The sequence below is a fragment of the Chionomys nivalis genome, chromosome 24 (assembly GCF_950005125.1).
Source record: "Chionomys nivalis chromosome 24, mChiNiv1.1, whole genome shotgun sequence".
In the NCBI taxonomy this organism is placed as follows: Eukaryota; Metazoa; Chordata; class Mammalia; order Rodentia; family Cricetidae; genus Chionomys; species Chionomys nivalis.
In genome coordinates, this window is record NC_080109.1 from 43,607,890 (window position 1) to 43,630,871 (window position 22,982).

At 46.7% G+C, this 22,982-nt stretch overlaps 1 protein-coding gene across 1 annotated transcript in view; it reads left to right on the forward strand.

The window, feature by feature from the left end:
• Nucleotides 1-340: 340 nt before the first annotated feature.
• The window catches only part of Tmem212 (transmembrane protein 212), a 57,238-nt gene continuing 34,596 nt past the window's right edge, over nt 341-22,982 (forward strand). The window contains exon 1 of the mRNA XM_057757197.1: nt 341-397. Coding sequence (XP_057613180.1) covers nt 389-397 — 9 coding nt within the window. The 5' untranslated portion in view covers nt 341-388. The remainder of the gene's footprint in view (nt 398-22,982) is intronic.

The following is a 22,982-nucleotide window of genomic DNA, read 5'->3' on the forward strand; positions in this document are numbered from 1 at the left end:
ACCTGAGTTGTATCCCCAGGATGCACGGTGGAAACAGAGAACCAAGTTGTTCTCTAATTATCACAGTCATAGTGCCGGTCATCCCATTCACACACAGCGACACAAATTTATAAATTCACTTAAAGATCTGTAACTTTTTAAAAAAGTAGCCAGGCTAGTATTTAAGAGAGGTGGGTTTTTATAATGTCTGTTTAAGAACGATTCAGATTTACTAGAAGAAAATGAGAAATGATTTCATTTTGTTCTTTTTCTGTTTGCGTTTGTCTCTGTGCAGGCAATTGGCTGCACAGCAGCAAGAGCCTATGGGTACTCAGCAGTGTGAGTCCGAAGCTTTGCATTAATCACTTATGTGTCAACAAGATCTTGCATATTTCTACTGAAGACAAAAATGAACGAGGTGAGTCTCCTCCAAGAAATACAGTCTTATAGAGAGGCCAAGTCGTGGCTTTTTAAGTTAGGAAATAGTTTACTTGTAGTGAGGACAAGGGGGGAGGAGACGAATGGAAAACTGTGGGCTGGGATCTAGTTCATTCCTCGGGAGAATGTTGTGTAGCGTGCGAAATTCTGTGTTTAATTGCGGCACCGGTGAGCCTGCTGTAGTGAGTGTACTTGTAATCCCCAGCAATCAGTAGGACAAAGCAGGGGCATCAGGAGTTCAAAGTCTTCTTTGGTGAGTTAGAGACTAGTCTGGGATATGAGAGGTCCTTTGTTAAATAAATAAGAAAATAAGCAGCCCAGTGGTGTTGGCACCTGCCTTTAATCCCAGCATGGGGTTGGGGGAATTGGAGGCGGGGGGAGTGTGCAGAGGCAGGTGGATCTCTATGAGTTTAAAGCCAGCCTGGTCTAAAGAGTGAGTTCCAGGACAGCCATGACTGAGAAACAACAGAGAAACCGTGTTTCAAAAAACAGAAGGAAAGAAAGAAAGAAAGAAAGAAAGAAAGAAAGAAAGAAAGAAAGAAGAAAGAAAGAAAGAAAAGAAGAAGAGGAAGGAAGGAAGGAAGGAAGGAAGGAAGGAAGGAAGGAAGGAAGGAAGGAAGGAAGGAAGGAAGAAGGGAAGGGAAAGGGAAGGAAGGCGAAAGCTAAGCTAAAGCAACAAAAGTAAGCATTGTCTTAGAAAATCTGCTTATCCCTGGCTAGACAGAGACTGCGGGTTGTGTCTGACTGTGGCCCACGAAAAAGGAAGAGTGAGAACATCCCTTGTAAGTCTCAGTTGGGTAAAAAAGACAAATCCACCCAACTTTCCATTTTCCTCGCTGGTAGCAGCCACGCAGTGAAGCACTTTGATGTAAATAAAGTTCACTGTGACGAAGTAAGAACTGGCTCGTAAATGGGCCACAGTAGCACTAGGAGATCCCCCAGGCCCCTGAGTTATTATTTGCGATAGTCAAAATCAGATGAGCTAAGGAGCTCTTGAGAGCATGAGAACATGGTACATGAACATTGGGGAGCTGGATGCCATTACAGGGATGAGTGATGAGATGGGGGCCCTTGACATCAGGTATTAATAGGCCACTAGTGCCACACTTCTGTTGGTGGTAACCCTAGAGGCCAGTGGGTACCAACACCCTAGACCCTGAACAAAATAGAGCAGGGTGTGAGGTGACTGGGCAGTTTCTCCCTACTCCCCTCCCCCCCTCCCTCCCTGTCATCTAAACTCAGGAAAGTGAGGAGAAGGAATTGGGTTAGAAGAGGAAAAGTAAAGGTAGACAGGACTCAGTCTGAAAGGTCTAGCTGCTCTGCAAACAAGGGCCTGGGCTAGTGAGGACGAGGGGAGGACCTCTATGGGGACAGTACCAGAGAGTCAGCCCCTGGTCTGGGTGCCCTGTTACCCCCGCGTTACTCTCGGTACAGTTCTTGAGTCACAGTACTGTTCTTGAGCCCGGCAAGGGCCTGGAGATTGAAAGAGCACACAAGAGACCTGGGTCATTCGAAAGGAGATCAGCCGAATGCCCTTTATTCGAGTTTAGGAAAATCCCTATATACCTAGCTGCTGCACAGTGGAATTCCCCCCAGGCAGGTGGGAAATTACCTCGCCTGAGGTGGAGTCAACAATGGCCCTATAGCTAACCACCAGCGGGGCAAGGGAGCACGGGAACAAACGGGATGTTTAGCTGGCTGGCCAGAAATTGTCCTCAAGATGAACCCTTGGAGCAGGGGTAGACCCCTGGGCCCTACAGTGCCCTATTTCTTTGGGGCTTGAGCTGGGTGGGGCTAGCTAGGAATGACTTCTCACTTCTGCCGGTTGTGGTTTAACCAAGGCTCCAGAGAGGAAGGACTGTAAGGCCAGCTCTCCGGGTGATGGAGGCAGGAAGGATGAGTAGCTCAAGCAGTCCTTGGCATCTAGTGAACATGAGGCTAGCCTGTGCTACATAACATACTATGAATACACCAACCAACCAACCAACCAACCAAGCAGGGGTTAGTGAGCCATTGTAGCTGTAGCTGGACCGTGTCTTGAGGCCAGTCCCCACAGCTTCTAGCAATTAAGGCAGCTATTGGGAAACCTTCACTGGGTCAGCTCTATGGTCAATTCTTTATAAAAGACTTAAGAGAAGAAAGACTTAAGTAATTTACATCACACCTACGCTGGTTACAGATAATAAGTTTGGGTTTTGCATGGGCTGATGGGAAAGGCTTGTGTTAGGAATATTTCCTAACCGAGCTACTCCACCTACACAAAATAATCCCAATCAAACCAAATCAGACCAAATTAAAAGATATTCAGGTTTAATTAGACACCTGCGGTCCAGGGTGGCCCCAAGGGCAAACAGGAAGCCGCCTATGCGACCACCAAGAGGAAGAGGGGAAAATGTGTGTTTATTTTCTGGGAGCAGTTTAAATAGCCTGTGGGAGTGGTTTTGACTTTTCCTGGGGAGAGGTCAAGGTTTGAGGGGCACAGGGAAGGGGCCTCCAAAGGTGGAGGCCAAGGCTAAGATTGCAGTTTGTAGCAGAAGGGATAGGTGCCTAGAGTTGGTTGGGACCGTAAACAGGAAACAACCTGGTCATGGGTTCTGAGTTAAGGTTTGAACATACATTCAGGCCAGTGAAATGGTCTTTGCTCTGACCTAATGCTCGTCAGCTGGTGAATTGTCCCCATCCCTCACTTTTTTCTGTTTTCCAGCTCTTGAAATTAAATTGAAGATATCTTATAAGTTTTATTGTGTCTTAAATAGAAAAAAAAATCCATTAAAATGAGACTGATTCCAGTGCTTAAAATGCTGAGGCAGGAGGATCACCACGAGTTGGAGGCAAGCCTGACTACAAAGTGAGTCTGACAGCCTGGACTACAGAGCAAGATCTTGTCTCAAAAACAAAACAAAGAATGTCACGGGGAAGGCTGAGCTTGGAGCTCAGAGTACTTAGCTGCCCAAGCCCTGGGTCAAATCCTCGCACAGAGCAAACTAACATGGAGGTGCACTCCTGTAACACTGATTGTGTGTGTGCGTGCGTGTGTGGGTGCGTGTGTGTGTGTGTGTGCATTCATGGGGGCTGTGTATGTGTGTGCATGAGTGTGTATGAAAGTGTGGGTATATATATATATATATATATATATATATATATATATATCCAAAGTTCATGATAAAACAAAAGCTTCCCAAACGACAAAGGAAGCATAACAAAAGCCCTGTCTCAGAATAGATGCTTGCCCAACCAACCCGCTACACTATTCACAGTAGCTGAGGTAGGGCACCCATGCCCATGGGCAGAGGGAAGGTTACAGAAAATGTGATGTACACACTGCGTTACGCAGGCTTCTCTAGAGTCACAGAACTTACGGAACGAACGTACATATATGGGGGCGACCGACAGGCTACCTGCGGAACGAAACTCCAAGAATCCAGTAGTTGCTTACTCCCACGATGCTGGGTGTCTCTGCTGGTTTTCTGTGTATGCTGGAATCCAGAAGTAGGTTCCAAAGCCAGTGAAGGGATGGATGTGCTGGCAAGGTGAGGGTAAATAGGCAAAGAATGATTGAAACCTTCCATATTGCATGTCCTAATAGAGGCTTCCAGCAGAAGGTGTGGCCCAGATTAAAGATGTGTCTTCCCACCTCAGTATCCAGATTAACAGCATGTTGTCTTCGTGCCTCAAGATTGGATCACAAGTGCACACTCCATTTCTGGATTGTGTAGTTCATTCCACATATAGTCAAGACAATCAAGAACAGCCATCACATACACAATCGAGCTTTATTTGACCTTGATGAAGAAGGAATTTCTATCATTGCCACAGCATGGATGGCAATGGAGATCACTGCACTAAGTTAAAAAATGAAAGCCAGTGTTAAACAGGGGTTGGACCCCCATCCCTACAGTCCCCAAAAGCTAGGCTTAGCCACCCATCCCAACATGCCAACCAGAGAGATGGACAGGATGCCAGGCATTGTGGCACACACTTTTACCTCTAGCACTAGTCAGGCACTGGCAGACTCATGAACTAGGGCAGCCTATTCTGTAGAGAAAGTTCTAGGCTATCTAGGGTGATGCGTAGACCCCATCCAGAGAAACAAGTGACAGCTGGGCAAGGGATAGGGAAAGCGGAGAAAGGAAACTTGCTCAGCGCATCAGTGGAAGAAAAGGGAGACTGAGATCTCATCTTGGAATGCCGACAGGAGCTCTGGCTTAGACAGAGAATTGGAGGGGCCAAGAGGTACGCAGGATTAAGCAGTCTTTGTCAAGGTGTGGTTGCATCCATTGTCGTCTTATCTTGGTACTGTAACCTTAAAGGTTTGTTCCTTTGTTTTGATATGAGGTCATTTTATAGTCTGTTTTAGGGTTTATTGCTGTGAAGGGAACCATGACCACCATAACTCTTAATTAGGAAAGTGTTTAATTGGGGTTTGCTTATAGTTCAGAGGCTTAGCCCATGGTCATCATGGTAAGAAGCATGGTGGCACAAAGACAGACATGGTGCTGGAGAAGAGGCAGAGAGTTCTTTTTTTTTTCTCATTTTTTTTATTCTTTTTTAATTAAAATTTCCAACTGCTCCCCATTTCCCATTTCCCTCCCTCTCCTCCCACATATTGCCCCCTCCCCCCGCTCCCTTCCCCCATCCCCACTCCTCTTCTCCTCCCCCCCAGTCCATTCCCCTTCCCTCTCGATACTGAAGAGCAGTCCACATTCCCTGCCCTACAGGAAGACCAAGGTCCTCCCACTTCTATCTAGGTCCAGGAAGGTGAGCATCCAAACAGGCTAAGCTCCCACAAAGCCAGTTCATGTATTAGGATCGAAACCTAGTGCCATTGTCCTTGGCTTCTCATCAGCCTTCATTGTCCGCCTTGTTCAGAGAGTCCGGTTTCAACCCATGCTTATTCAGTCCCCGTCCAGCTGGCCTTGGTGAGCTCCCAATAGATCGGCCCCACTGTCACAGTGGGTGGGTGCACGCCTCGTGGTCCTGATTTCCTTGCTCATGTTCTCCCTCCTTCTGCTCCTCATTTGGACCTTAAGAGCTCAGACCGTTGCTCCAAATTGGGTCTCGAGGCAGAGAGTTCTTATCTGGATCCAAAGTCAGCAGGAAGAGAGAGAACTTCTGAAACCTCAAAGCCCACCCCCAGTGACATGCTTCCTCCAACAAGGCCACACCTCCTAATAGTGCCACTCCCAATGAGCCTATGGAGGTTATTCTCATTCAACTGACCACATAGCCCCAGCTGTCGTGGAACTTAGAGCAATCCTCCTGCCTCTCCTGCCTAGGCTTGGATAAAAGGCATCAGCTAAGGCTGGCTGAGCTTGATACATCGTTATCTGCTCATCACTGCCGTCACAAAAAAACCAGTGTGATTCCTCAGGGTTGCTGTGCTGGGGGTTGCTGTGCTGGGGTGTGGCCTCCTGGGGCATCTGATTGTTCTTGTTAGTATGCCCTTGTGTCCTGAGAGGATACTTCCTCAGCAGCAGCCTCTAAGAGCACCTCCTGCGTAAGTCTCCTTTTAAAAGGTGGATCTTGCCCACCTCCTGTGTCTTTCTCTCTCTTTCTCTTCACCACTCTTGTTCTCAGGAATCAGTCCCTGCCCCCTTCTCAGCCTCTTCTCTCTCCTCTTCCAATAAACCTCCCAAGTGAGCCCTGTTGCAGGAAGTGACTTCTCTTCACAGCGTTTTAAAATAAATGACGACAGTTTTTATCTGGGAAGTGTCTGTCCTGCTGATCATACTGACCCCGGAAGCTGAGGGATTGCTCTGGAACTGGCTGGAAGCAGGTGCAAGGCAATGGCATCTTTGTGTCCTCAGCTCTGAAGAGGTCTGAGACAGGTTAGGCTGACAGACACTCCCTCCTGATTCATGCCTTTACAGAGTAGTGCCAGAGACCAACACACACTCAAGGAGACAAATGCCACAAGAGGGCACAGTTGCCAGGACCCAAGGGAGGAGCCGGTGCTTTTTAACAAAAGTAGTTGCTAAGCCCCTGTATTGCAAGATTTCTTTCATACAAAGAAACTGTATTTTATTTTTTAAAGTTGTAGGGAAGGTGCTGGAGAGATGGCTCAGAGAATAAGAGTGCTTGGTGCTCTTTCAGAGGCTGAGTTCATTTCCCAGCACCAACACTGGTTCGCAATTGCTGGTAACTGTTAGGACTATTTCCTAAGACGAGCCGCTCCGCCAGCACAAAGAAATCCAAACAAACCATATATGCCAAATTAAAATGCCCATGTTTAATAAATGTTGCACTCTCCGGTGGCAGGGAGAGCATGGCAAGGGAGAGAGAGACGAGGGACCCATTCAGACCCAAAAACCACTTGTTCTTTCCGGGGCAAGCCTAAATAACCTGGGAGAGTGGTCCTGACCCTCCCAGGGAGGGGTCACCGCTTGGCAGGCTGGGAGTTGAAGTCCAAGCCAGGTCAGCTTCCAGGCCAGGGGCTTCCAATTTGTAACTTGAGCTCGTGGGCAATCAATGGCTCTAGGACTCTATAGGACTCTAAACTCTAAATGTTTAGAAAATAAAAGACATGAAAGTAGAAAGGGGACTGCTTGGGAAAAGAAAGGGGCCAGCAGGAGGAGGGGCAGGAGAGGTGGCAAAGGTGTCAACAGGATCAAAGGGCGCGTAAGAAATGGTTAATTAAACAGCCAGGCTTGGAGGCCCATGGCCTAGAATTCTAGCACTCCCCAGGCTGAGGCAGGAGGGCAGTTGGAATTCTAGGTCAGCCTGAGCTGCAGTGTAAAACTTTGTCTCAAAAATATAAAAATAAATAAATAGGCTAGGCATGGTGGGATTTGTTTTTAACCCCAGTATTCAGGAGGCAGAGGCAGGTGAAATTTTGAGTTGGAGACCAGTTTGAGCTACATAGTGAGGTTCTAGGACAGCACCAGCTATGTAACAAAAACTCCATAAAAAGAAAGAAAGAGAGAGAGAGAGAGAGAGAGAGAGAGAGAGAGAGAGAGAGAGAGAGAGAGAGAAAGAAAGAAAGAAAGAAAGAAAGAAAGAAAGAAAGAAAGAGAAAAGAAAAGAAAAAGATCAGTGTTTGCATGGAAGCATCACCCCAGCCCCTGGCATCCATATATCCAAAGAGTCTGGAATGTTTGGGTGGAAGCTCCATCCCAAGCCCCCTCCCTGGGAGCTGCTTCAGTCCAGACTCCACCACAGAGAAAAGCTCCCAAACGGTTACCCCTCCCCAGAGAGCTCAAGACCACTCCCACAGGGTATTTAAACTGCCCCCCAGAGAACAAACATGTGGTTTTCTGGTCTTCCTTCCTTAACTCCTCTCTGGGGAACTGGAAGGCCACCCCACCTGGGAGCACTGGCATCCATTAAACCTGGGCCCTTTCAAAGTAGGTTTGATTTGGTCTGATTTGGGTTATTGCATTGGCGGAGAGGTTTACTGGGACGCAAAAACTTTTCAGTCAGCAAAACAAACCGACAATATAAACAGGTGAATATATAAATAAAGTGAAACCTATTATTTTGAACCTTTTTATATTTGGAAAGTTACTCAGGCTAATGTGGCAATATTGAAAATACTTTCCTTAATTCTTAAAAATCTCAATTGTGGGATTTTTCATACTAGGGTAGCAATAACTAACCCATAAAAGAATTAAGATTATGTCAATGTCGATGGCACAAATCTGTGACCCCAGCTCTTGAGAGATGCAGGCAGAGTGGTCAGAAGGATTAAACTTGGCTCCATAGTGACTTGAAGACAACCTTCAGCTACAATGAGTCCCTGCTTCAATAAAATGAGAGAGAGAGAGAGAGAGAGAGAGAGAGAGAGAGAGAGAGAGAGAGAGAGAGGGAGGGAGGGAGGGAGGAAGGAAGGAAGACAGGGAAGAAGGGAGGGGAGGGAAGGGAAAGGAAAGGAAGAAGGAAAAAATATTAATTATAATGTCATAAATGTAGAAGTCACAAAAATTTTATAATTATGTTTATATAAATTATGATACAATAAAATACTTACTGTGAAGTTAATTAAAATGTTTTTAAGTGATAAAATGTGAAAAAAAATAATTAAAATTTGGGCATGGTGGCTTAAGCCTGCAGTTCCAAAAGGATCATCATTGGCCACATACAATTTTGAGGTCCACGTGGGCTACTTGAGACTCTGACTCAGACAACAATAGCTCCAGCAAGAAGATAAAAATCAAAACCTTCTCCCTGTCACCAGGACTGAGAATTGTTATGCAAAAATGAAGAAAAACGTGCCCCTTCAGTAATCTGACCCCAGGGAGGGGTCAGGACCTGGCCTGCTGGGATTTGAAGTCCAGATCAGGCCTGGAGGCTGAGGTAGATGCGAGGGACTGGGACCTACGCTCCCAACCTAACACTAAAGATACCAGCTTTTGGAATATTGAAGCAGGAGTGAAAATTCAACAGCCATCTGGGTCACACACTAAGTCCAAAAAAGCAGAGGTAACTTACCCGTGCTATACCATGAAGAAAATGATCCCCGCCCTACTCACCTCCTCCTCTCCCCTTCCCTTTTCCTCCCCTCCCCTTCTTCTCTCCTTCCTCCCCCCCCCCCCAGAATCTCGCTATTGTTCTGACCACATTCACTAAGACAATCGGAAGGTGCTCCTCCTTCCTCCACAGGCACTAGTCACGATGCCCAGCTTTTTCTTTTTACTGGCCATATCCCCTTAGTGTTTGGGCTTAGAGGAGGAGGCACGCCCCCAGGGAACAGTCTTTCGTGAATAACTTAGATGGGGATTTTAAATAACTGTGTTCATTAAGTTTGCAGATGGAAACTCCATGAAAATGTCAGATTTCATATTTACTGTGGCTTCAATAAAGCAGAAAACTAGATTAAAATGTCCAAGAAGTTAAACTATAGTAAATAGAGATTTTGATAAATCAACTCCACATTCCTTAAATGGGAAATTTGACTTAGAAAGATCCAATATTGGCTGGTATGTAGCTCAGTTGGTGGAAGGCTTGCTTAGCATAATATAGTCCTGGGTTCCACCCCAACAACCCAGGCACTCTCTGGTAAACATTCCGGAGTTCCCAAAAGCCTACAGGGGGACTCCAAGGCCAGCCTGAACTACACGCCCTGTCTCTTCTTGCTTGTTTGTTTGTTTGTTTGCTTGCTTGCTTGTTTTTATGAGGCTGAGTCTCACTCTGCAGCTCTGGCTGTATTGTAACTCATTACGTAGAAGAGGCTGGCTTCAAGCTCAAGCCTTCCTGAGGGACTAAAGGCATGCACCACCATGCCACCTGAGACCCTGTCTCAAACAAACAAACAAAAGCACTAGGCTAATGCATAACTCTGTGAAGCTTTTTCCTTCTTTATAGACATAGATTTTAAAATATTTTCCTTTCTTGATGTGGGGATGAGGCACGAATGTGCCACGGCTCAGTGTGGAACTCAAAGGGCAACTTGCAGAAGTCAGTTCTCTTCTTCTCCTTCTACCACATGGGTCCCGGAGACCCAGCTGAGGTCCTCAGTCTTGGCAGTAGACAGCACCTTTATTGCCCAAGCATCTCAGCCCCTGTAGGAGCAGCTGTTCTAACATGGTTGGTTCTTATCACTAAATGTTATGATTTGTATATTTCATTCTTACCTGACATCAAGCAATCCTGGGACCAAAACTCAAACCAACTCTGTCATTTGCGTTAAAAATCCTTGGCTAGGCTTGGGATGTGGCTCAGGGGCAGAGTCTTTGTCAAACACATGAGGACTGAAACTCAAAAAGTCTCCCCATGGCTTCACATTGACCCTCAACGCATGTATTTTTTTTAATGATTTTTGTAATTTCTTTTTTCTGATTCAAGGAAGTAGGAAAATTCTATGGGGCCTGAAATGGGTATCTTCTGGGGATTGCAACCGGGATTGCCTCTGTAGTATGGATCATGTTTCTTTTCAATATTTATAAAGCTTCACATTAGGGAAGAAAATAATGAAAACACGCATTGAAGCAACGGGCTAGGAATTCTGACTTTTGTTTCACTGTTAGTAGAGTGAAATTTTGTCTCAAATTGGAACTAAAACTGAAAAACAGTTGTCAAAACAAACTGGAACTAATTTTTAGTAGAAAATAAGACTCAAGCCACCTCCTGGGATTACGTAATGAAACCTCTGGCGGATAGAAAGGGATCGAAGAGATTAGCAGGTGACACTTAAAAAGCTCCCACACCAGGGTTTTTATAACTTTGATCAGTTTAACAGAAAGAAAACCTAAGAGTAAATATTTGGTAATTTGAGGATGTATCCATGTATAAATATAAATCTATTTTCACAGGATTTTTTTTTATTTGTTATATGTAGGTCTCCATAGATTGTGTGTGTGTGTGTGTGTGTGTGTGTGTGTGTGTGTGTGTGTGTAAAACCAGAGATCAGTGTCAGGTGTGTCCCTCTACTGCTCTGTGTTATATGTAGGTCTCCATAGATTGTGTGTGTGTGTGTGTGTGTGTGTATGTGTGTGTGTAAAACCAGAGATCAGTGTCAGGTATGTCCCTCTACTGCTCTGTGTTATATGTAGGTCTCCATAGATTTTGTGTGTGTGTGTGTGTGTGTGTGTGTGTGTGAAAAACCAGAGATCAGTGTCAGGTGTGTCCCTCTACTGCTCTGTGTTATATGTAGGTCTCCATAGATTGTGTGTGTGTGTGTGTATGTGTGTGTAAAACCAGAGATCAGTGTCAGGTATGTCCCTCTACTGCTCTGTGTTATATGTAGGTCTCCATAGATTGTGTGTGTGTGTGTGTGTGTGTGTGTGTGTGTGTGTGTGTGTGTAAAACCAGAGATCAGTGTCAGGTGTGTCCCTCTACTGCTCTGTGTTATATGTAGGTCTCCATAGATTGTGTGTGTATGTGTGTGTGTGTGTGTGTGTAAAACCAGAGATCAGTGTCAGGTGTGTCCCTCTGCTGCTTCTCAATTGGTTTTAGAAACAGGCTCTCTTACAGACTCTCTTACACTGACTGACCAGAGAGTCCCAGAGGCCATCCTGCCCTGCCACCCCACCCCTGGGTTATAAACACAAGTCACCGAGTCTGGCTTCATGTGGGTGCTAGGGATCCATGCCAGGTGTCTTAGTTATGTTTCTATTGATGTAAAGAGATGACACTGTTAGGAATATTTCCTAAGCTATCTCTCTGATGATGCAAAAAATACGAATCAAGCCAAATCAAAACAAACCAAATTCAGAAATATCCAGGTTTAATGGGAGATCTGCGCTCTCGGGTGACCACGAGGGGGAAACCGGGAAGTCGCAGAAACGCAACCCCAGGAGGAAGAAAGGGAGACCACGTGTTCTTCTTTTGGGGGGATCACTTTAGTACCCTGGGGAGTAGTCCTGACCCCACCCCCAGGGAGGGTCAGGACCTGGCCTGCTGGGATTTGAAGGCCAGGCCAGGCTTGGGATAGATGCGAGGGACTGGGGCCTATGCTCCCAACCTAACAATCACGACCGTAGCAACTCTTATAAAGGAAAACATTTAACTGAGGTGCCTGTTATGGTCAAACGCTGCAGGTCCCCGAGTGGTGGCAGTGGGCCATGAGACCACGGCAGCCACCAAGGCAGCCCGGCCCAGGCAAGGAGTCACACAGCAGGTGAGAGGCAGAAACGGCTAGGCACACGCCATGCAGTGAGTGAGGTTGGATATTTATTTAGTGGGTTATGGAAGGGAAGGAGAAAGGGGAGAAGGGGGAAGAGCAGAGACAGGCAGAAAGAGAGAAAGAGAACCAGAGAGAGAGAGAGAGAGAGAGAGATAGACAAAGAGAAGCAGAGAGAGAAAGAGGAGGAGGAAGGGGATAAGGGGGAAGAAGGGAGAGAGGCAGAAGAAAGAAAGGGGCTCAGACTGGAAGCAGAAGGAAGATTCTCTTGCCTCGCTGGTGGATGGGGGAGGGAGTGGGTGGGGCTTGTCTCTTAAAGGGACAGGACAGACCATTACAGTACCAGCTTCCATTTTCAGAGGCTTAGTCCACTATCATCATGGTGTGACATGGTTGCAAGCAGGTAGACATGGTGCTGGAGAAGGACCCAAGTGTCCTATATCTTGACTTGCAGGCAACAGGAAGTGGCCTCAGACACTGGGCACGACATTAGCTTATATGAGACCTCAAAGCCCTTTTCCACAATGCCACACTTCCTCTGACAAGCCCACACCCGCTCCTACAAAGCCACACCTTCTAATAGAGCCACTCCCTTTGGGGGCCACTTTCTTCTAAACCACCACACCAGGGTTCATGAACTTTAGCAGTATAGACTTCCCCATTTCCCCAGGCTTTCACAGATCTCACCCCTCTGAGCGGGTCCATAGACTCAGCTAAGTAGAAGTCGCATTATCCAAAAAGGCACAGCCTACTCATTCTGTCTTTTCTCATTACTGTACCATTTATCTCCCAAACTAATTCTTCTAAATTCTTTCTCCATTCTCACAGGAAGTGGATAATTTGATGGATATATAAACATCTCTTCCTGGAGGCTGAGGAGAGCAGGGGTCAGGATTTGGCCTCTGGTCACTTTTGTCCACCTCTGACAGACACATAATGAAAGAAGCGCGGAGCAGGGGGTTACTATTTCACGTCGCCTGTGTCTCTCCTCTGTGCGTGTCCGCGCTCAGGCTACGGGAGGAAGGCAAGGAAGACCTTGACGAGGAGGGCGTGAGACAGAGCACAGGCCTAGTCCATTCCTAAATGCCCTGACATTTAACACAACGGCTGCAGTTCACCGTTCCATTGTCAAAGGATAGAGATGACTAGAATGTTCAGAAACGACGGGCCTTGTTTGTGGCAGGAAGAGAGCTGGGAGAACAGTTTGTAAAAAAGCCAGAATTTAGCCACGTGTTTATTTCCATCAACCCTTAGGCCAGCACTTTAAGAACGAGTAGAAACCCTCTCTTCAGGGCAGACTGAAAGGCTGAGCTGTGGTCCTAGCTGCTGACTCTTAGTGCTTCCTTCCGTGTTTCCCAAGCTCTGTAATAAAATTAAGATTTCCATCTTTCTACCTCCCTTTGTCCCTCCCTTCCTCCCTCCCTCTGCCCCACCGCACCTCTTCTGAACTTTATCTCATCTGTCCCAGGCTGGCCTGTGGCTCCCTATCCATTTCCTGAGTGCTGACGTCGCAGGTGTGTGCCACCTGGGGCTTTGTGCTAGGCAATCATTCCGCTGATTGAGCTACATGCTCAGGCCCCTTCCTGCCGCCCCCTTTCTGTCAGCTTGTGCACGGATGTGTTTGTGTGTGCACACACTTGTGGAGGTGAGGGTTTGACATCAGGTACCTTCCTCAGTTGCTCTCTAGATCTTGACAGAGTTCCCTCCCTGAGCCTGGAGCTCACAGACTTAGTTACACTGACTGGCTGCCAGCCCAGAGGATTCTCTGGCCTGTGCTTCCCTGATGCTGGTATCGAAGGTGTGAACAGCCACATTGGCTTTTCCTTCTTTTATATTTTAAACATGGATGCTGGGAATGGAACTCAGGTAGGTCCTCCTGCTTACAAGGAGAGCATTTCATCACTGAGCCATCTCCCCAGCACTCCCTTCCCACTTTTCTTTCAACAGAAAAGCTAAGGATAGGTGTGTCCTTCAATAGAAGAGTGCATGCTCAGTGTGCAGAGGGCCTGCATGAAGCCCCAGCAGCCAACACCACTTAACACACACAGTAAAATAAAGGTAAACTCTAGCAGTTCTGTGAGCATGTTGCCTGAGTGCCACTACTGTAAACAGTAAGTGCCAAATAACAAAAATAGCATGGATAGCAGCAATAAGCTGTGTGCTGGTTGGTTACACACGTGCAGAAAAGTTTCCAACTTAGCATCGTGCAATCACAGCACAAGCAACTTGCAGGCCTGGAACCTCTGTGCTGTGCCAAGCCCGCCTGAGTTCATCTCACGCCACAGGACCAAGCAATGATGCTGAGGACTCACAGGGCAAGAAAGCTGACTTTTGACTTTTAGGAATCTGTTGTTGTTGTTTGATTGCCCATTTGCTTGCTTGCTTCTTTGAGCCACTGTGGCTCAAGATCCACAGTAACCCTCCTACCTCAGTTAGTTGTGCTTCTTTAAACCAGCTTTCTTGCCCTGGGCAGTGGTGGCACAGGCCTCTAATCCCAGCATTCGGGGCGGCGGGGGAGTGGGGGAGCGGCAGAGACAGGTGGGTGGATCTCTATGTGTGAGTTCAAGGCCAGCCTGGTCTACAAGAGCTAGTTCCAGGGAGGGCTGCAAAGTTACAAAGAAACCCTGTCTCGAAAAACCAACCAAACAAACAAACAAAAACAAAAAAACTTTAAAGGTAAATTGAAAATTTGCTTTCTTCCTAAACTCTCTGTGATGGTTAATATCGCCAACATGTCAGGGTCTAGGACACCTAGAGACAAATATCGGAATATACCTGGGAGTTTCTACACTGAATTCATTAAGGTGAGAAGACCCATCCTAAATGTGGGTGACACCATTCCATAGATTAGGGTCCCAATATTTAATTAAGAGGTGAAAACAAACTGAAGGCCAGCATTCACCACTGCATCCCGGCTGTAGGTGACAGTGGGGACAGAGCATGGCTCTTCTTCTCACCATGTCCCTCACCATGATGGTCTGGGCTCCCTCACACTATCAGCAAGATAAAGCCCGCTTTCTTACACGCCTTCTGGTCCAGTACCAGGTCACAGCAATGGGAAAAGCCACTGATAAGCTGAGTAATGGCACACCCACACCCTGATGGAGTGAAAGCATTTATGCCTTTTGTTACCAGCGGGGAAAGTCCTAGAACATCGTCCCCTGTCCCACTCAAGTATGTGTGGGAGTATAAAACCCCAAAGAACAGTGTCTCTTTTTTTTCATATTTTGTTTTTCTATAAACAAACTTTATCTGTGGCCTTGTGGGAGACAGTCAGTTCCAGGAAACAGAGCTGACAATGTCATTCCCCTTGAACTGTGCATAATATAAAAACAGAGTTTAAGTAAATATTTGAATTAGGACAATTACAGAAATCTAACTTTGGAGTAGCCTCCCCTAGTATGTATCAATCCTTCCTTCCCAGGGCTGTGGTTTCAGTGTGTCATACCTGCTCCGCTCAGAGGAATGACCATGACATTGGATGTGCTGGCACAGGGCGACCAAGGAGACTGTGATGGAGAGGTTAAGCTCCTGCCACCTCGCAAGGAAGCACGTGTCTATAAATAGCAGTAGAGCAGCACCTAGTGCTAAACCCAGACATAGCAGAGGGATGTAACAGCAGGCCTACTGAAGTGTAGACTGGGAGGCAAGCGGAGGATGCCTTCTTGGGAGTTTAACTGTGGATTTGCTCCAGGGATGACATGGCTAGTTCTTAATGTCCCTCTGGCTCTGTCTGTGACTCTCCGGTTGGCTTATCCCTTCCTGCTTTCCATTGTTAGTGCCACACATTCTTTTCAGTGACTTTGCCTGTTGGATACGGTGGCCGTGCTTGGCCCCAGCTTTCTCAGCTTGCTTTGTACAGACAGTGAGGAAGGAATGGAAGCGCTTTGTCATTTGGAAGTTGCACAAATGCTTCCTTCCTTTTCCTAGCGTGGAAAAAAACACCACCAAGGACAGAAACCTGGGCTGAAAAGGGAAAATTAGCCATTGCTCATGCTATAGATCTGCCAAAGGGTGATGCTTGCATTGAGACCTAAAGCTATACCCAAAGGGTTTATTCAGATGATCAATTTTTGTATCTCAGAAAAGATTGTGATATCATCTATATGGAGATTCAGTGGGAAAAAGAGTTTGCATAGTTCAATCCTCCTTTTTCCTCCTCCCCGCCCCCCCCCCCCCCCAGCACTTTCTTGTCAGGGTAATAGGCATCCCAGGCTTGCCTTGAACTCACTATGTAGCTGACGAGGACCCTGAACTTGTGATCCCCCTTCTCTACCCCAGTCCAAATGCTTGGATTACAAGTGTGTACCACCACAACAGGTTTGTCCAATGGAGGGGATGGAACCCAAGGCTTCATACTTGCTAGGCAAGCAGCCTACCCACTGAGTGTGCCCCCAGGTCCCTGTGATTATCATGAGAAGGACCTGCACTAGTGGATTAAAGAAATACACACCAGAGTGCTCTCCCTCCCTCCCTCCCTCCCTCCCTCCCTCCCTCCCTCCCTCCCTCTCCCCTTTCCCCTTCTCTTCCATAACCCACGAAATAAACTATACCCACTTTCTCCGCATGGTGTCTATCCATCTCTTACCCGCTGTGGCTCTTCCTGGGACTGGCTGCCCCTCGGACCCTCCGAGATCTCTTACCCACAGCCTCCCACCCACCTGGGACCCACAGAGGCCTCAGGTGGTCAGACCCGGCTGCCCCTCGTGGCCCGCTGCCACCCCTCAGAGAACCATGCCGTTTTATCTAAACCACTACAGTGTGTACAGTGCAGATCTCCAACTGGCTTGGCTCTCCTGGAAGGCAACCCTTGTGCTTCTATGTGGGCTTTCAGAGAGGAGAGCCCTGGTTCAAGGAACCAGCCATCACGTGCTTCTCGGGGAAGACCTGTGGGGCTGTCTTCTACAGCAGATGGCTTAGACACACTAGTGGTTGTGAGAAGCGGTTTATCAGTCCAACAATCCGCCCTAATCCTGTTCTCTAGGCTGGACACTGTTTTGGGGTGTGGTATGCGTAACTAAAGGCCTTGCATTCACAGGGCTTCCCTCTGGTGGGGGAAGATGCACAATAAACACATAATCCAAGAACTTGAAGACAAATCAGGCGTGATAAAACCGTGTCATAGTATGAAATGTATCCCACAGCTCGTATGTCCAAATACTTGGTTACCAGCTGGTGGTACTCTTTGGAATAGGTTCAGAACCTTTAGGACATGGAGCCTCACGGGAGAAAGAAAGTCACTGGGGGCAGGTCTTGAGATTTTATAGGCTGGTCCCTCTCTGTGTCCACTCTCTGTCCCCCCTACGCTTCCTGAGTGCTGGTGCCGTGACCAGCTGCCTTCGCTATCATGCCTTCCTCCCTTAGTGGACTGAGTCACCCTGAACCGTGAGCCCAAACAGTTCCATCCTCCTTCAAGCCTTCTTCCTGTCAGGTGCTCGGTCACAACAAGAAAAGTAACAGAGCCCCCCAAATAGTGGGAAGAGCACTGGGCATGTGCTGCGGGGGCTTTGTGCAGAGACTTTGGTGTGAGAGGATGGGATTGTTTATGACACCTTTACCTCACCTGGGTTCCCCACTTGTGTAAACAGAAGCCTGAAGCTTCTGGTAAGTTTAGCATTACTTGGAAAAGACAGAAAAAGTATTTTGTTTCTAGATTGGTCACAGATTTCTAGAGGCCCAATAGACATTTATACTGTCCCCTCTGGGGCTCAGAGCACCTTAAAGAAGAGGAGTCAGAATGGAAAAGCTGGAAAATAGCGAGAATGTCTGCAAAAATCTTAATGTTTGAACAAGACATAGCCATGGCAACCATGAACTCACAGCAGTCATAGCCATGGCATCCACGAACTCACAGCAGCCATAGCCATGGCAACCACGAACTCACAACAGTCATAGCCATGGCAACCATGAACTCACAGCAGTCATAGCCATGGCAACCATGAACTCACAGCAGTCATAGCCATGGCAACCATGAACTCACAGCAGTCATAGCCATGGCAACCATGAACTCTCAGCAGTCATAGCCATGGCAACCATGAACTCACAGCAGTCATAGCCATGGCAACCATGAACTCACAGCAGTCATAGCCATGGCAACCATGAACTCACAGCAGTCATAGCCATGGCAACCATGAACTCACAGCAGTCATAGCCATGGCAACCATGAACTCACAGCAGTCATAGCCATGGCAACCATGAACTCACAGCAGTCATAGCCATGGCAACCATGAACTCACAGCAGTCATAGCCATGGCAACCATGAACTCACAGCAGTCATAGCCATGGCAACCATGAACTCACAGCAGTCATAGCCATGGCAACCATGAACTCACAGCAGCCATAGCCATGGCAACCATGAACTCTCAGCAGTCATAGCCATGGCATCCACGAACTCTCAGCAGTCATAGCCATGGCAACCACAAACTGTCAGCAGCCATAGCCGTGGCAACCATGAACTCTCAGCAGTCATAGTTGTGGCAACCATGAACTCTCAGCAGTCATAGTTGTGGCAACCATGAACTCTCAGCAGTCATAGCCATGGCAACCACGAACTGTCAGCAGGTCATCACAAGAGTGGGCCATTCAACTGTCAGGCATGGATGGAGGAGGGCTCAGGGGTTCTATCCCTCATTGCAGAACTATTTGCTCCTAATAGAATCAGGGAACAATCATTACCTTGATCTGTATACCCCTTCACGACCCCGTCAGACCCCACTCACACCTCTAATCCACAGTCACAAAGATGGCTAACTAAATAGGTCACTAAAACCAACCAAAAGTCACAAACCCAGGAAAGGGACTGGTAGGGTTACGCATGTGATATGGTAGGGTGCTGGGGGTGGGAGAGAAATAAGACAGGCTGCGAGAGTTAGCAATTAAAATACATTATACACATGTACGAGATTGTTAAATAATAAAATTAACTAATAAAAGATGATAATCTGGAGGTTTGTTTTACCCACTCTTTGCCAATCAATTGCCTTTGAGCTCAAGAAGCTGGAGAAAACACACCTCTCCTTCCCCAGCATGGTACCTCACAACCATCTCTAGCTCCAGTCCTTCCTAGAAATCTGATGCCCTCTTTTGGCCTCTGTGGGCACTGCACACACAGGGTACACAGATGAATATGAAGTGAAACCTTTGAAACACATAAAATAAAAGAAAATTTTTTTTAAAGAAGATAGAAAAGAGTAGTGATTCTTTGTCTGCTCACGTGCTTTGATTTCTTTATAGCACAGACAACCATCATCTGATGGCTCAACCATTGTGACTGAGGTTAACAACACTGAAGCTGCTAAGTGTTTAACTGGTAGCCGCTAACTACCCTGATTGCCGTTATTCTCCCAGGTTCAAAGGGAATCTTCTTTCTAGTAAGGCTGGGCGAAATGTCTCAAGCAAGGATCCACCTAGTCCAAATCCAGTGCTCTCAGATCTTGCTGCCTTTGGCTTGTACGTCTAGGAGCTCTGTGACTTCATCTCAACTTTCCAGACCACGGTGCAAGGAATGAAGGTTTCCTAGGGGTATGTAGTCTGCTCACACAGGTGTGTCTGCTCTTTAGGGATCTAAGTCACAAAAATTCAGAGACCAACCATCTCAGAAACTATCAAGTCCTATCTCCACATTTAATGAGATTAGAAGGGTCGGAACTTAGGAAACGCCATTCTTCACTTTTTTTCCACCAAGAGGTGTTTTGTTTTGTTTTGTTTTGTATCCCGGAAACTTCCACACATAAGATGTTCGTGTCCATGTTTATCATTTATACTCTAAGTGAAAGTTAAAAATTAAACACACACACAGAGAGAGGCAAACACACATAGGCAAACACACCTACACACATATGCACACACAGGCAAACACACCTATACACACACGCACACACAAGCAAACACACCTACACACACTCTCACACATAAACACACAGACATATACATGTACACACACATACACAGGTAAGCACGCTACACACATGCACACACATGCACACACACACACACACACTTTAACTGAGATTGTATGTATTATTATCAGGGGGGTGCATGTCTTGGTACCCATGGAGAGGTAAGAGGACCACTCTGTGGAACTGGCTCTCTCCTTATACCTTCACTTGGATTTTGGGGATAAACTCAGGATGTCAGGCATGAGCAGTAATGTTTTTTTCAATATTTTTATATATAGAAACAAAGCTTTGATTTTAGTTCTCTTCTTTAGCTCAATTTAAGAGAATGGTGGGGAGAAATCTTAATACGTGTCTTTGTTCAGTTCTCTTTCAAATGTGGTAGTAAAGTCATTATCTCATGTCTGACATCTCCTTGGTGTGTCGGCTTCATCACCATATCCTCTCGTGTGCTTAGACTGAATACAGTTCTGTGTGCTTGTTAAAACGTTCAGGTGTACACACAACTGGGGGGAGCAGGAGGGAGAGAGAGGGAGGGAGGGAGGAGAGACAGAGGAACTCCTATGCGCTGGTCTAGTGGAGAAGAATGAAAGCTTCAATCTCCAGAGCCCGGGAAGCAGAACTCAGAGTGGGACTGATACCACACACCTCAGAAGGTCAGCAAAGCATTGCAGCCCCGGATCACAAAGGGAACCAAGGAAAATTTGGTGTTTGTTTTTTTGTTTTGTTTTTTTTAATATGTCAAAACAAGGAGTTAAGTGATGGTACATTTCCTAATTAAAAAGATAAAGGCCAAGGTTCTGGTACATAGGGGTAATCCTAGAACTTGGGAGGCAGAGGCAAGCTCAAGGCTAGTCTGGTCTATGCACCAAGTTCCAGACCAGCCAGGACTACATAGTGAGATACATACATACCTAATACATACACACATACTTACTTAAGTATGTACATGCATACATATATGAATCAAAGCTTTCAAACTATCTCCCATAAAGCAATATTTAAAACAAACAATACGAGAATTTTTTGGGCACCTGGCAACTTTGATTTGCTTATTTTTATCTCTTTTTTCTATTTCTTTCATTTTCCTTCACTTTTTTAAAACGTTTTGTGACCTGCACACAAGCAGCTTGCAACTTCCATGACTCCTGTGTTCCCAGTCCAACTCTCCCAGGTGCTGACTTTAGATTTGTGATCACCACAGGAAGCCGTTTATGGCCCCAGGAGTTCTCTTAGTTCCAGCTTGACTCGCTGCTGTCCGCGCTGTCTTCCCCAACCCTCTCTCCTCCGACACCCTTACGGTTTCTCCCTGCCTCTTCCTGGTGGCCAGAGCGCCAGTCTGCAACACCCCTGTCCCTGGGGTGGCCTTTGCAGAGGACAGTGCCCACGGTGGCCCGTGGGAGGTTCCTGGTAGGGACAACGGCACAAGTCACAGCTTCCCTCCCTCGCCCCCCACCCCCACTCCCCCGGAATGAGAAGGCTGGGCTGACACAGACGACGACGGGCTGCGTGAGCTTGCTTGGTGACTGTAGTTGTCTTGCCTGGGAAAACCAGGGAAAGGCTGATTGATTTCAGGTGATTTCAAAACGCGCGTGGGGGAAAGACACCGAAAGCAAATACAGTTGGAATCAGGTTAAGTATAGGTCGGTACAACTATCTCTAAGTAGGTCCAAATATCTTGCAGATTGGAAGGTTTAAAACTGAATTTGACAGTTCCTAGTTAGGGACAATAAACATTGAACTTTGCCCTCCATCACCCCCGGGTCATTATGAGGAAAGAAAGTTTAAGTCAGAGTTGAAACTAAACAACTAGTAAAAGTAGAAGAAACAAGCTGTGTGCGAACACTGGAAATGCTTAAATGAGTTGAGAAATGGGCTCCTTGGAAAGAAACAGTCTACGAAAAGGTCCTTATGCGTGGGAGGTGTCTCTCCACAATGTACCCCGGCGTGCATGCTCCGTGTTAGGCTAGAAACCAGGCTTTAGCTGGCTGCTGAAGCAGACCCAGGAGCCGTGTGTCCGGCACCTTCAGTCCGTCCTCGCCCTCAGAACTCGCTGAGCCGGCACAGTCCATGTTTAAGTTGAAACTTTGAAACCTCCGGAACTGTCCCAGCATCCTTCTTTTTCATGACTTAACTATTCAAGCAATGCTGACGAGTTCAGACATTTAGTACCTGAATTGATTTGTTTCTTTTTTTTTTTTTTTTTAATCAGGTTCCATTGAGATACTCTTGTACAAATGCTACGCAGGTGACCCTGAGCAGGCCATCCCATCATACTAGGAGGTGGTGATGTCGGTTAGTCCTGTTATGGTCATAGTGTGATCACTCGTTACTATGACAACTGGCATACTACACTGCCTTTCTCTTCCTTCAGTATCCACGGATGAACCCTGCTGGAGTCAGTTACTACACTGCTGTTACCAGTGGTTTATTTCTTAGATTTTTTGTACTTATTAGAAAGAATCTTCGCCGGGCGGTGGTGGCGCACGCCTTTAATCCCAGCACTCAGGAGGCAGAGGCAGGCGGATCTCTGTGAGTCCGAGGCCAGCCTGGTCTACAAGAGCTAGTTCCAGGACAGGAACCAAAAGCTATGGAGAAACCCTGTCTCGAAAAATCCAAAAAAAAAAAAAAAAAAAAAAGAAAGAAAGAAAGAATCTTCAATTCTAAACTAAGGTCCTTTCTATGTTAGGGTGGGAGGGAGGGAAAGAGTATATGGCTAGACAACTATGACATATATGTAGCTGTAGGAGGACAAGTCAGGCGTCCACCCTGAGCTTCCACCCTGAGCTTCCACTCTGAGGCAGGGTCCTTTATGTACCTTTGGATAAGCTGAACTAGTTGGCCTGGCAGATTCCAGGAAATTCTCTTATACTCTTCCCTTGTCTCTATACACCCCATCTTGCCTCGTGAATATTGGAATTACACACACACACACACACGTGCACTCACATGCACGCACACACTCACGCATGTAGGTTCTGGGAAATCCAGTTCTGGTCTTCAATTCTTGAGCAATCAGCACTTTATCTGTCGGGCCATCTCCCTAGCAACGCCACCCACTTTTCTCACTGGGTTTCTAACTTGCTATGTGGTGAAGGGTGACCTTGAGTCTG